The sequence below is a fragment of the Neomonachus schauinslandi genome, chromosome 8 (assembly GCF_002201575.2).
Source record: "Neomonachus schauinslandi chromosome 8, ASM220157v2, whole genome shotgun sequence".
Taxonomy (NCBI): domain Eukaryota; kingdom Metazoa; phylum Chordata; class Mammalia; order Carnivora; family Phocidae; genus Neomonachus; species Neomonachus schauinslandi.
The window spans coordinates 45,252,613-45,263,968 of record NC_058410.1 but is presented as its reverse complement, the minus strand read 5'-3'; the positions used below and the strand labels follow the sequence as shown (position 1 = coordinate 45,263,968).

The 11,356-nt window shown below is 41.3% G+C and overlaps 1 protein-coding gene across 1 annotated transcript; it reads right to left on the bottom strand.

The window, feature by feature from the left end:
* Positions 1-1,629: 1,629 nt before the first annotated feature.
* On the bottom strand, positions 1,630-9,450 carry FAM162B (family with sequence similarity 162 member B). The gene is made up of 4 exons (XM_021693339.1): positions 9,270-9,450; positions 9,019-9,127; positions 5,432-5,540; positions 1,630-1,760 (listed from the first exon to the last, which is right to left on the bottom strand). Exons 1-4 carry the CDS (start codon positions 9,448-9,450, stop codon positions 1,662-1,664), a joined length of 498 nt encoding a protein of 165 aa, XP_021549014.1. The 3' UTR covers positions 1,630-1,661.
* Between the last annotated feature and the right edge of the window lie 1,906 nt (positions 9,451-11,356).

Below are 11,356 nucleotides of genomic sequence, written 5' to 3'. Positions count from 1 at the left end.
ATAGGGCTCCCTGCTCAGCAAGGAGCCTGCTTCTCCCTCTGACCCTCCCCCCTCTCATGTGCTCTCTCTCTCTCTCTCATTCTCTCTGTCTCAAATAAATAAATAAAATCTTAAAAAAAAAAAAAGAAAAGAAAATGTTTTCTTTTTCAGTTGTTATGGTGGGAACAATGGACTTTAATGCTGAAAGCTGAAGACATGGCAGCCTTATTATGCCAAGATGAAAATGTGATAAGATTGAAGGTTCAATCACAGCTTTTCATGGTGAAATCTTCTGTACAATGCACTAGAGAATGGCCATCATCCAAAAAAGCAGTCAATTTATAGAATGAAAGAGCACAAAACCTTTGGTCTAGGGATTTACTGTTAAAATAGGTGACAGGGAACAGATTGGTTAATAAAATGATGTGACTAAAACAAAAGAGGACTAACAACAGAAGTCCTGCTCCCGATCTCTGTTATAGGTAATTTTTCTGTAAACATCTTTGCCATAAACATTTTCCCTTCAAATCTTTTTACAGCCTAACTAATTGGCCATAAGGCAATTCTGCCTTAAAAGATAAAATAACCGGCTGATAGTTTGGTTTAATTCTCCACTGATGAATCAGCCAGCTTTAGCAAAGTTAATGTATCGAAGCTAGGTGTCCATTTGGTTTCATTTCTCCATTGACAAAATTCCCATTTTTTATTCTATAAATCTTAGCTCTCATAACGGTCTATACAGTATTCTATTGTTCAAGTAGTGTTCTTTATTCTGACTACTAGTATATCTGGATTCATTTTGACCATGTTATTTTGTCCTGTTTCTCTTTTTTCTATTCTCTTTTTCTTTCCCTTCCCCCTTTTTTGCCTTTTGACTATAGTCAGTCATCTTTTTTTTTTTTTTAAATCTCTACTTGTTTGAGAGTTCATATTTTCCTGTTACCCTAGAAACCTTAACATATATATTTAACTTAACAAAATCTAAAGTTGATAGTTTTACATTCCTCTCAATCAATGTAAGAGTCCTACCCAAATATAGTGGTACTTTGGTTGAAAATTAGTTTAGATTTTAAAGAACGCTTAGTGAATGACATACACAGAGTGCTCATTATAGCATTATCTGTCTTGGCCAAAAACTGGAACAAATACCCAGATAAACTGACTCATATTCATACAATGGAATACTATAACAAAATAAAAATGAATAAACTCATGCTACACAAAATTTGTGGATGGATCTCACAACATAATGTTGAGTGTAAGAATCCATCCTCACAAGTGCATATTGTGTAATTCTATTTACATAAAGTTCAAAAACAAGCAAAACTAACCTATGGTGACAAAACACAGCAATGATTACCTTTGGAGGGTAATGAATGACAGAAGGCAGAAAGGAGGTTTCTGAGATGTTACTGGTGTTGCGCATCTTGACCTGGGAGGTGGTTATGCAGGTGTGTTCACTATGTAAATATGTATCAAGCTATATACACTTCTGTGCACTTTTCTGAATACAGTTCCACTTCAGTAAGATTTTACTAAAAAGTAAAAATAAAAAGACTTTGTGCTTCTCTTTACCAAATAAAACCATGGCAATTATTTTGTTAAATATTCTATTTTACCTATCTTTTATTGTTTTTGATAATAGTAATGATCCTCTGATTAACACTGTGTCACTTAGAATTTCATTTGGCCTTCGCCTGTGCGGCCAATGCAGCTTCTTCACGCCACTTAGCTTTCTTTGCCAGGTTCCAACTTGTTAAGGATTCATGTCGTTCTGCAGCCTGAAAAATAAAAAAATAAAAAACAAAAAACAAAGCAAAGCATCATTTCCACTGGAAAGGATTTGTGTTTCAGATAGACATACATACCAGATACTCTGTGAAAAGGAGAAAAGTAACTTAAAACATCTGTCACAAATAGTATCCAAGAAAAATAATCCTTTGGTATAGAAAAAAAATTATGTAAGTTGCGAGACTTCTAGTCAATAGGACAACTGACATCAGAAATCTGCCCTGGCTCTCTTGACACACAAAAACATATTTTTTGGATAAAAAAATAAAAATATTTTCAAATAGTTATGTTCAAAATCAAGAAAGGGAAATCCTCAGGTATCCGAAATGGAAAGAACTCAAAAGGCAAGAATTGGTGGGTAATAAGAAGGACTGAGGCCAGGATGGGAAGGAATGGTTTCAGGCAGGGGGCATTAGGGGAAAATATTGGGGTTTTTTTTTGTTTTAATTCTTTTTTTTTTTTTAAGATTTTGTTTATTTATTTGACAGAGAGAGACACAGTGAGAGAGGGAACACAAGCAGGGAGAATGGGAGAGGGAGAAGCAGGCTTCCCACCAGGCAGGGAGCCCGATGCGGGGCTCGATCCCAGGACCCTGGGATCATGACCTGAGCCGAAGGCAGACGCTTAACCGACTGAGCCACCCAGGTGCCCCAAAAATACTGGTTTTAATAGCTGTGAGCTGGGAGTTTAATCTCTACCCCCAAAAGGTGAGTCCAGAGTTTGGATCTGGGGTTGGAAGTATCAGATACTCCACTGAAATGACTAGAATTCCTCTTACTAGCCCAAGGAACTGGCAAGGAAAGTAGGCATTTATCTGGGGGTGGGGGGGGGAATCACCTCTGAAAAGATAAGATGATCAGCATCATAACTGGGATGTAAAAACTCTAGCTAGAGGGATGCCTGGGTGGCTCAGTCAGTTAAGCGTCCGCCTTCGGCCCAGGTCATGATCCTGGAGTCACAGGATTGAGCCTCACATCGGTTTCCCCACTCAGTGGGGAGTCTGCTTCTCCCTCTGCCCCTCGCTCTTCTTGTGCTCTCTCTCTCACTGTCCGTCTCTCAAATAAATAAATAAAATCTTAAAAAACAAAACAAAACAAAAAACCTCTAGCTAGAAAATAGGTCTGAGGGAATGATCTAAGTGCAATACAGAGATACAGATACCAAAAATAGAAAAAAAGTTGAGACATGGAGAATCGAATTAGAAGTTCCAACACACATGCATAGTAGGTGGAAAGAATAGACAGAATGGGTGAAGGGGCCCTATTTGAAGTTATGACAGCTTAGACTTTTCAGAAGTGAGGGAAACTGTATATAGGTCCTTAGACTGAAGAGTGTACAAAGTCCTTAGCAGAATAAAAAAAATTAATAGATACTGTTGAATGCCTAATCCGCCCCTCACACTTAATATATCCACAGTACGGAACTTAGTGTATTTTGCCTGTCGTGCCTACCAGTTCTCTCCCCAGCTTTACACATCTCCACAAATGGTGGTACCATCCACCTAGTTGCTGAAGTAAAAAACCCAGGCTTTTTGGTTTCTGTCTTCCATTTTCTTTCTTCTTCCCACATCAAATTTACTTCGAAGTTCTACCCTTTCTACCTCCCCAAATATATCTCAAATTGCTAAACTTTTCTCCACCTCCATCTATCACAGTCTCAGTTAAAGCATATGCATTGATTATTTAAAACAAAAGAATTGGAGAGAAGCAAGAGGGAGACCATGAGACCCATTAGAAGATTTTGCAATCCATTAGGCAACAGATGTTAGTTATCTCAGACCAGGGTGGTATCAGGAGAGATGGTGAGGAGTGGTCCAATGGTAGGTATATTTTAAAGTGGAGTCAAGAGGATTGTTGATGTATAATGGCTTACTCGTGAGCAGCTGGGAAGATGATAAAATAGTGAGCACTTGGGCAAGGACATTTTAGAGGGGGTGGTCAGGGAAGGTCTCTGACCAGAGTGAGAATAAGCCAGCTATGGCAAGGTGAGGGGAAAGAAGGAAGCCTAGGTAGCCGAAGGGCTGAGGTTTGGAATTCGCCCTCTGGGAGAGATGCTGTGGAGAGATGTCTGTGATGCCTAGGTAATGGCTCCTGCCACTTGAAACTACAGGCTGTGATGAGAAGTGAAGAGCTGCGTCCTGTCCTTTCTTCCTGGCTACTACGGGTTTTGTTAACGCAGAGGATCTCTCTTATCTGGTGTTGGGCAGATCCTAGGAGCTTCCATCTAGCTTTCCTGCATTACCCTGTGTGAGCAGCTGTCAACTTACTGGAGGAAAGAAACTGCCCAGAAATTTTGAGATGCTTAAGTAGTACTTAAATTTATGTTAATTGAACATTACAAAATTTATGTTATATTTCTTTAACATAAATACTTGTTTTTCTTGAAAGGATTCCAATAAAATATTTTAAAGCAAAAAAAAAAAAAAATAGAACTAGTGTGGATGGAGCATAATGAACAAAGAGAAGATATTATAAAACAAGGAGGGTCCAGACAATATCAGGCTCTAGTCTGTCATTCAGGAGCTAGAGAATCATCACCTTGGTGGACAGTCATTTTATCTACAGTAGGTTATAAACAAGAGATGACCAAATTTCTTTATTTCTATGTTTGAATATTTAAGAAATATTTAAGAAATTTCCCCTTTGATGAGAATCATTTCAAAGCACACGTTCTCTGCCATGCTAATAGAAATGAATGGATATGTACATGACATCAGTAAGCTTGCAGCCTCAGTCCCTATGTGAATGAGTGGGCTCAAATACTCTCAAAAACCTGAAAAGTTGGAGGGAGAATGGTAATCGGCTACACACGCCCAGAGAGTGAAGATGTACGGATCCAAGCAAACTCTTCTGTGTGATGCGGCTGCCAAAACTTAGTTCCAACTCTGGCTGCGCTTCCAGGGTGCAGTTCACAAACAAGGAAGTTACAGTGGTGCTCTGATGGGTTCTGTTGCAAATGCCACAGTGAAGAGGGACACTGATAAACTGCAGTGTGTTTAGAGGAGAGCTCAAAATAGAAGGAAGTTGTAAGGGATAGGGAAATTAAGACTGGAGCAGAGAAGACTCATGGGGATGTGTTAGATGTCTCCCAATATTTGTGGGGCTGCTCTTCATGGTAAAAACTGATCAGCAGATGAAAGGATTTGGGGAAGCAAAAAACACAATTAGAGTAATCAGCTCTTAATTTGTCTCTAGAAAACACGTACTGGAGATGACAAGGAAAGGGCTCACATACAGGATACAGACAAACAAGTCGGCCTTGATCACTTCCAAGGTTTGCCATTTCTGACGATTTCATGATTCTATACGACAGCTCTGATTGAGTTCATGACTTAGGGAACAATCTAGTCTGGGTAACTTTCACACAACAAACTTCTTGTGCAGATTTTAACCAGGCTATGAACTGTCCTGTTTTTGTTTTCATCTTATAAATGGAAATAAACATTTGTTCCTCCTGTCTGCCCATGTAGTTTGCATTTGTGGACTCAAATTTTCATGAAAGAAATTGTTTCCAGGAGGATAGATATTTATGGGTGCCTCAAGGTGTTTAAGTTGAAATTGTGCTTACACTGAAAACACAGCAATAATCCCCAAATTGAGAACAAAGCTCATAATATTTCTTAAAATTCACCATTCCAGCTTTATTTTAAAGAGATACTCACCCTTTTGGCAGAGGCTATCACTGCAAAACAGGCGATAATGGTGAGTCCAATCATTACGTAACAAGCTTTCACCCGAGCCTTGTTTCTTGCAGCATCTATCATTTCTGGCCTAAACCAAGATGTGTATTCTGTTAATTAATTGAAGCAATCTGCTTTTTTCTCACTGGCATGATAGACAATCATTTATTATGTAAATATTCCCCAAATTTCCCTGAATGCCAACTGCCAATGTGGAAGACATCCAAAGGCTAGCCCATTATGTTCCCAATTTCAAATGACAGGTATATTTAGGTCTTAATTAATGTTAGTCACCATGAAACTACAATGTCGTATATTTAGTTTCTAACTACTCAAAACAGAACTACTAAAAATTATGGCCTGACTCTCATTTTTTTGTCACAGATCAGGGTAAAGGTAAGAATTTAAGTCTATATATGTCTATGACTCGTGTTCATTTGGCCCCTCTGTTATTAAGTGGGCTTCCTTTTTAGTTTAGTTTTTTTTTTTTTAAGATTTTATTGATTTATTTATTTTGAGAGAGAGAGAGTGTGTGGTGGTGGGAGGGAGGGGCAGAGGGAGAGTGAGAGAGAATCTCAAGCGGACTGTGTGCTGAGCCTGGAGCCTGAGGAGGGCTCGATATCATGACCCTGAGATCATGACCTGAGCTGAAACCAAGAGTTGGGCCCTTAACTGACTGAGCTACCCAGGCACCCCTCCTTTTTAGTTTTAAACACGTTTTTTTAAAATTCGTTTTCCTCATTTTGTTTTCTCACTGGGCTCCCGATCCCTTCTTGCCCCCTCCCATCCTATCCCCATTCTGTGGGGATCACTATTAGAGAAAACGTGTTTCCTTTGTGGCTTTTGCATGAAGTTTTCAAAATAAATGATCAAAATTACAATGATTTGTCGAAGAAAAAGACAAAGTCACCTTCGTTTTCTTATTATTCTGAAATTTTATATACTTCTTTGAATACTGGGGAGACTTATTTATTAATATAAAGTTACAGGCAAGTTGTTTAAGATTTTAGCAATGCTACTTAACAAAGCAGGGTTACAAACCTAATCGTGTCTGTAGGCCTTTTATACTGAAATAAACTTTAACAATTTGCAATAATACGAAGTGGTAGTTTATAGATACGCATGATTAAAGAATGATTCTTGAGAATGTATGCAGCAGTATTCTTTCTTATCTAATGTCAAGTTTAAACAGAATGTGGTTACACTGAAAAAAAATTTCAGAAAGACAAGTTGCAATTTCTTTTAAAAATGAAAAACTTTTTTTTTAACTTTTCCACCAGTTTAAAGAGCACAGCAAGCCAATATCTAGCCTGTTTTCCTTAAATTTGAGACAGATTAATGTACGTTTTAAGATGTTAGTTGCAAACAGGTGAATATGAAGACTTTATTAGATTATACTTGTTGCTGACTTTTGTTCCAGATGGAGCCTAGAAGATACGATCTTTTTTACCCATCCATCTGGCTTTGATCTGCTATACCAAATTAGGTTTGTGCTGAAAAAACAAGAAAAAGCATTATTATTAAATATCATTAGTGTATGATACAAAAATTATAGGTCACTTGTTAATTACATGTCCATTAAGAGCATACTAAGTGAAAGCTGTTCACATTGTAAGTCTAAAATTTAGTTTGGGAGGCATATCCCTCTTCAACGGCAATGCTTTAAAAAATTACAGAATACAGGGTGCCTGGGTGGCTCAGTTGGTTAAGCGACTGCCTTGGGTTCAGGTCATGATCCTGGAGCCCCAGGATCAAGTCCCATATCGGACTCCCTGCTCAGTGGGGAGTCTGCTTCTCCCTCTGACCCTCCCCCCTCTCGTGCTCACTCTCTCTCTCTCTCAAATAAATAATAAAAAAATAAAAAAATTATAGAAAACAGCACAATGAAAAATATTCAAATACTTTAATGTTTCCAATGCCAAACTATAATTCCTTTCTTAGACATCTTATTTGAAGTTAAATTCTCCTTTTTATAACATTTCTTTTGACTGTGATCCTGGGGAAATTAAATTATTTCTATAAAATGGTTCTCTTCACACATAGAGCTATATTAATGCAATATTGGGCCTACTGCCTCTTGACAAGCATTAATTTACAATATTGCAGGTTCTTTACATTCTTTTTTTAAGTTATCAGTTTATTTATTTTTATTTATTATTGAAGTATTGATTACTCTGTTATAGCACTAAAACTCAAAATTCCAAAAAATTAAGGATGGTATTTTAGCTGTTCTGAGGATAATTTCTGCTTTGGGCTAAGTCTGTAGTTCAGAGTCTACAGATCTCAAAGAAAACAATATTTGTTTTATAATATTAAAAAGTGTCTCTGTGGTTGAATAAATGCTGAATACAGATTTCAAATTCTGTGTTATTTCAAATTCCATGTCCTTTCCTCATTAAATAATTTGATCCAAGAAAGGGATAAAATGTTTGAGAATTCATTATTGACCGAACATTTCCCATCACATGGTTTTTTTTCCACTTATTTGATATGCTTTTGGTAACTAGTAAATTACAAAGTAATAAAAGTGTAGACAAGTACAGCTGAAACTAATGTAACATTGTGTGTCAACTATACTTCAATTTAAACAAATGTAACTTTAAATTTAAATTTTAAAAAGTGTAGGTAATATGTGGAGAACAAGATGGAGGCCTAGTTTCCGTTATTCATTCTACTAGGTATTGATTACATTGTATAAAAATTATATACAGGACATCTGAAATCCTTATTTGATATTATAGTTCTAGTCTCATTTTTTTTTTAAAGATCAGCTTAAAAAGTAGTAGATTGGTTTTATTGTTAGTTTCCTTCATTCCCTTTTTTTTAATCCACTCCCTTGTAAAAAATGCTGGGAAGTATTTTGGGCTTGCATAAACTGAAACTGTAAAAAGATGGTTTTTACAGGTTAAATTTACCCTTGGGGTGAAGTTGTCAGCTTGAGTTTTATCATTTAAGCGAGCCTCTATCTCGGTTTTGGGATGGTGAAGAGGCCAGCGATGCTGACGCTCCGAGGGTCCTAGCCCGAGTAAACCCGGCACTCGGTGGGCTGCAGAACCAGGTACACCAGGCTTCTCCCGCCCCAGAATAGGAGGTCGCGTGGGTGCGGCTTCTTCCCAGAGGCTCTATAGTCCTCCCAGGAGCCACTAGCCTTCGTTGGGTGGAGCAGGGAGCTGCTCCCCGGGCAGAGCCCCTCTCCCTCTCTGGGGACCCCGCAGGCACCCGAGGTGCACGCGCGGACCATGCCTTCCGTGTGGCCGGGGCACTCCGCTGCCTTGCGGCTCTGAGCTCCCTGGGGCTGGTATCTGGGCGATGGTGGAAGTGCCCACTGAACTTCTGGGGTTTCGCTCAACTTCACCAATCTCCTTGTAAGCTTAGGTGCCCACTGTTCAGTCAAGGCATTTGACGTTGAACCGCACTAGGGGGAGGCTGGGGAGGTACTTTCCTTAAGGTGGTAGGTGCTGTGAAGCTCTGCGGCCGCCTTCTTTCCAGGGCGCGCCGCGGTCGGGACGTGCATCGACCGCGCACCCCCCACGCGCACGAAACCTGGCCGCCGCGCAGGCCACACTTACGGGATCCGAGGCGGGATGTCCTCCATCGCTTTGAAACGCCCGGTCCACAGCAGGATTTTCTTATCGAATTGCGAAGGCTTGTACTCGGCGGGGACCCGGTGGAGCTTTCCTGCTGCGGAGGAACCGACTGACCGACGGCACAGTGGCTCAGAGCGCACTCACGCCTCCACTCCCTCCCTCACCCCAGCCCCGGCTCCTCGCCCGCCGCTCCGCACCCCCTCCCTCTCAGGTCGTTCCTAGCTCGGCCTCACCTGGACCTTGGGGCTCAGAGCCACTGGCCGCCCGGCCGCTGCAGTAGCGGGGCAGACCCCGAGGCCGCAGAGGCGCGATGGGCCGGGGCGCGGCTTCTCCGTGCGCTCCCGGGGCCCAGCGTAAAATGCGCCCCAGGCGGAGGCGCCGGAGGCCCCCGAGGCCCCCGACAGCCGCGAACATGCTGCGCCCTGTTCCCGCGCTCCCAGCCGCCGGCAGAGCTCTGTCGCCGCTCCCCGGCCCGCTCCGCCCCGCGGCGCTCCCAGGGGAGCCCGGGACGCGCAGCTGGAGCCTCGGGCACGTGCACGCTCGCTCCCGGTCCCCGCCCCCGGCCTGAGACCCTGGACCCGGGTGCCACGACCCTGGGGGCCGATTCCCTGGCGGGCGGGGCCCAGGGGGAGACCTGTCTCTGCTGGAAAACTCTCGGAGCAGATTCACCACCTCCTGAGACTGCAGCTCCCTTTAAAGGCATTTCTTTGTGTCGCGTAGAAACGCGTTTCCATCAGGCCTTCACCCTTTGGTTCCACTGTTTGGTATCAAGAGAGTAAATCTAAACCCTCTCCTCCAAAAAGAACCAACAGTCCTTCAAGGGCAAGACACGCCAGATGTTTTCCAAGTAAGTGTGAGGACATGCAACAAACTTCTGAATTCCCCATGAACAGAGATTTTGAAGTTGGCTCCTCATCCCACCCTGCACTCCCATACTTTTTCTCTTTCCTAGGCAAAACAACCTCAGTTGCTGCAATTTGTTTTTCTCCATCTCTTCATTTCTTCTTAAGACCACAAACTCTCCAAACGTTCTTCAAAATGAGCCTTTCTTCTACCTTCCTCCATTTTCCCTCTGCAAAAAAAGGGGTGGGGGGAATCCGCTCTTCTCTGGCATCTAAATGGAAACAGGGACTCAGGGAAAGGGCTTGTAGGAAAGCTGTCTACTCTGAAGCATTTTACTTACTCTGCTTACTCCTATTCTCTGGCAACAGACCCCAGCCAGGTAAGGGTGCTCTTCAGGACCCAGCACCAGGCCCAGCTCAGCCTCCTCCTGTTACTGTCTCTGAGGTTCCTTCCAGAGCCAGACACTGCCTTACACTTTTAGTTGGATCTCTTCCTAAGCAGACTGTCAGGCTCTTGAAGGCAAGATCCCTGAACCTCCAAGTGTTTTTCACCTAACAGTGCTTAACAAAAGAGGAGAGTCGGTACAGAAATATGCATTTAAAGGAGTGGTTGTAGAAAGAACACAGGCTTTGCCTTCATACAAAGGTTGAAGCCCCTGATTTGTGCCTTAAGAGTCTCACAATCATAAGCAAATCATTTATGTGATCAGTCTTGGTCTCATTTGTAAAAGTATTCCTACCTCTCAAGCTCATTCATGCAATGACTACAAAAAATGGTACTGTCTGCAGGCTACTTCCCAGAGCTGGGGATAGAGCCTTGAACAATGTCAAGTGGAAATTAGTAGATGAAGAAACAAAACGCAGGATGAAAAAAAAAAAAAGTAAGCAGGGGTAGATTGGGGAAGCTATTTAGAAAGCTTGGCTAGGGATACCCCTCTAACTGTGCCTGGCACGTAATAACATTTCAAAAGATGTTATCATTTCTTCCTTTCACATCTTTTGTTTCACTAGTCCCAAAACACAAGGGCATTTTAACTTGTGAAATCTCATGGAGCAAATTGTCGGAGGCTATGCCCTCCCGGAAGGTTAAGGGTTATGTTTTATTTAACACTATATGCTTAGGATGTAGCTGAAAATTTTGGCACTTAGTAAATCCTTAATAAGTATTTGTTAAGTGAATAAATGAGTGCAAGTCTTCAATAATAAAACAGACTCTGTCTGGGCTAGTTTAAGAAAAGACTGAAGTATTTGAGGATGTGCTACAAGATGAACTGAGTGAATTCCTGCCTGACGAAGTATGTTGCCATAGATCATATTTGATTGTTTCAGGAATATGCTACTTGAAAATTCTCCCATTGCTCAGATGTGTTCCTTTTCCTTTTAAGATTTTATTTTTCTTCATGTTTCTGAGAAAAACATCTCTGGGAAACAACCCATCGCTAATAGTTCACCAAGGAGTATTAAAATAGCCAAGTAAG

What these genes read in the sequence shown, in the direction of transcription:
- FAM162B (XM_021693339.1), bottom strand. Translation starts at nt 9,450, where the DNA reads ATGTTCGCGGCTGTCGGGGGCCTCGGGGGCCTCCGGCGCCTCCGCCTG. An exon ending in CTCTGAGCCCCAAGGTCCAG is followed by an intron (nt 9,128 to 9,269) that starts GTGAGGCCGAGC and finishes CCTCCGCAGCAG; the next exon opens with GAAAGCTCCACCGGGTCCCC. An exon ending in GACATCCCGCCTCGGATCCC is followed by an intron (nt 5,541 to 9,018) that starts GTAAGTGTGGCC and finishes ATCTTGGTTTAG; the next exon opens with GCCAGAAATGATAGATGCTG.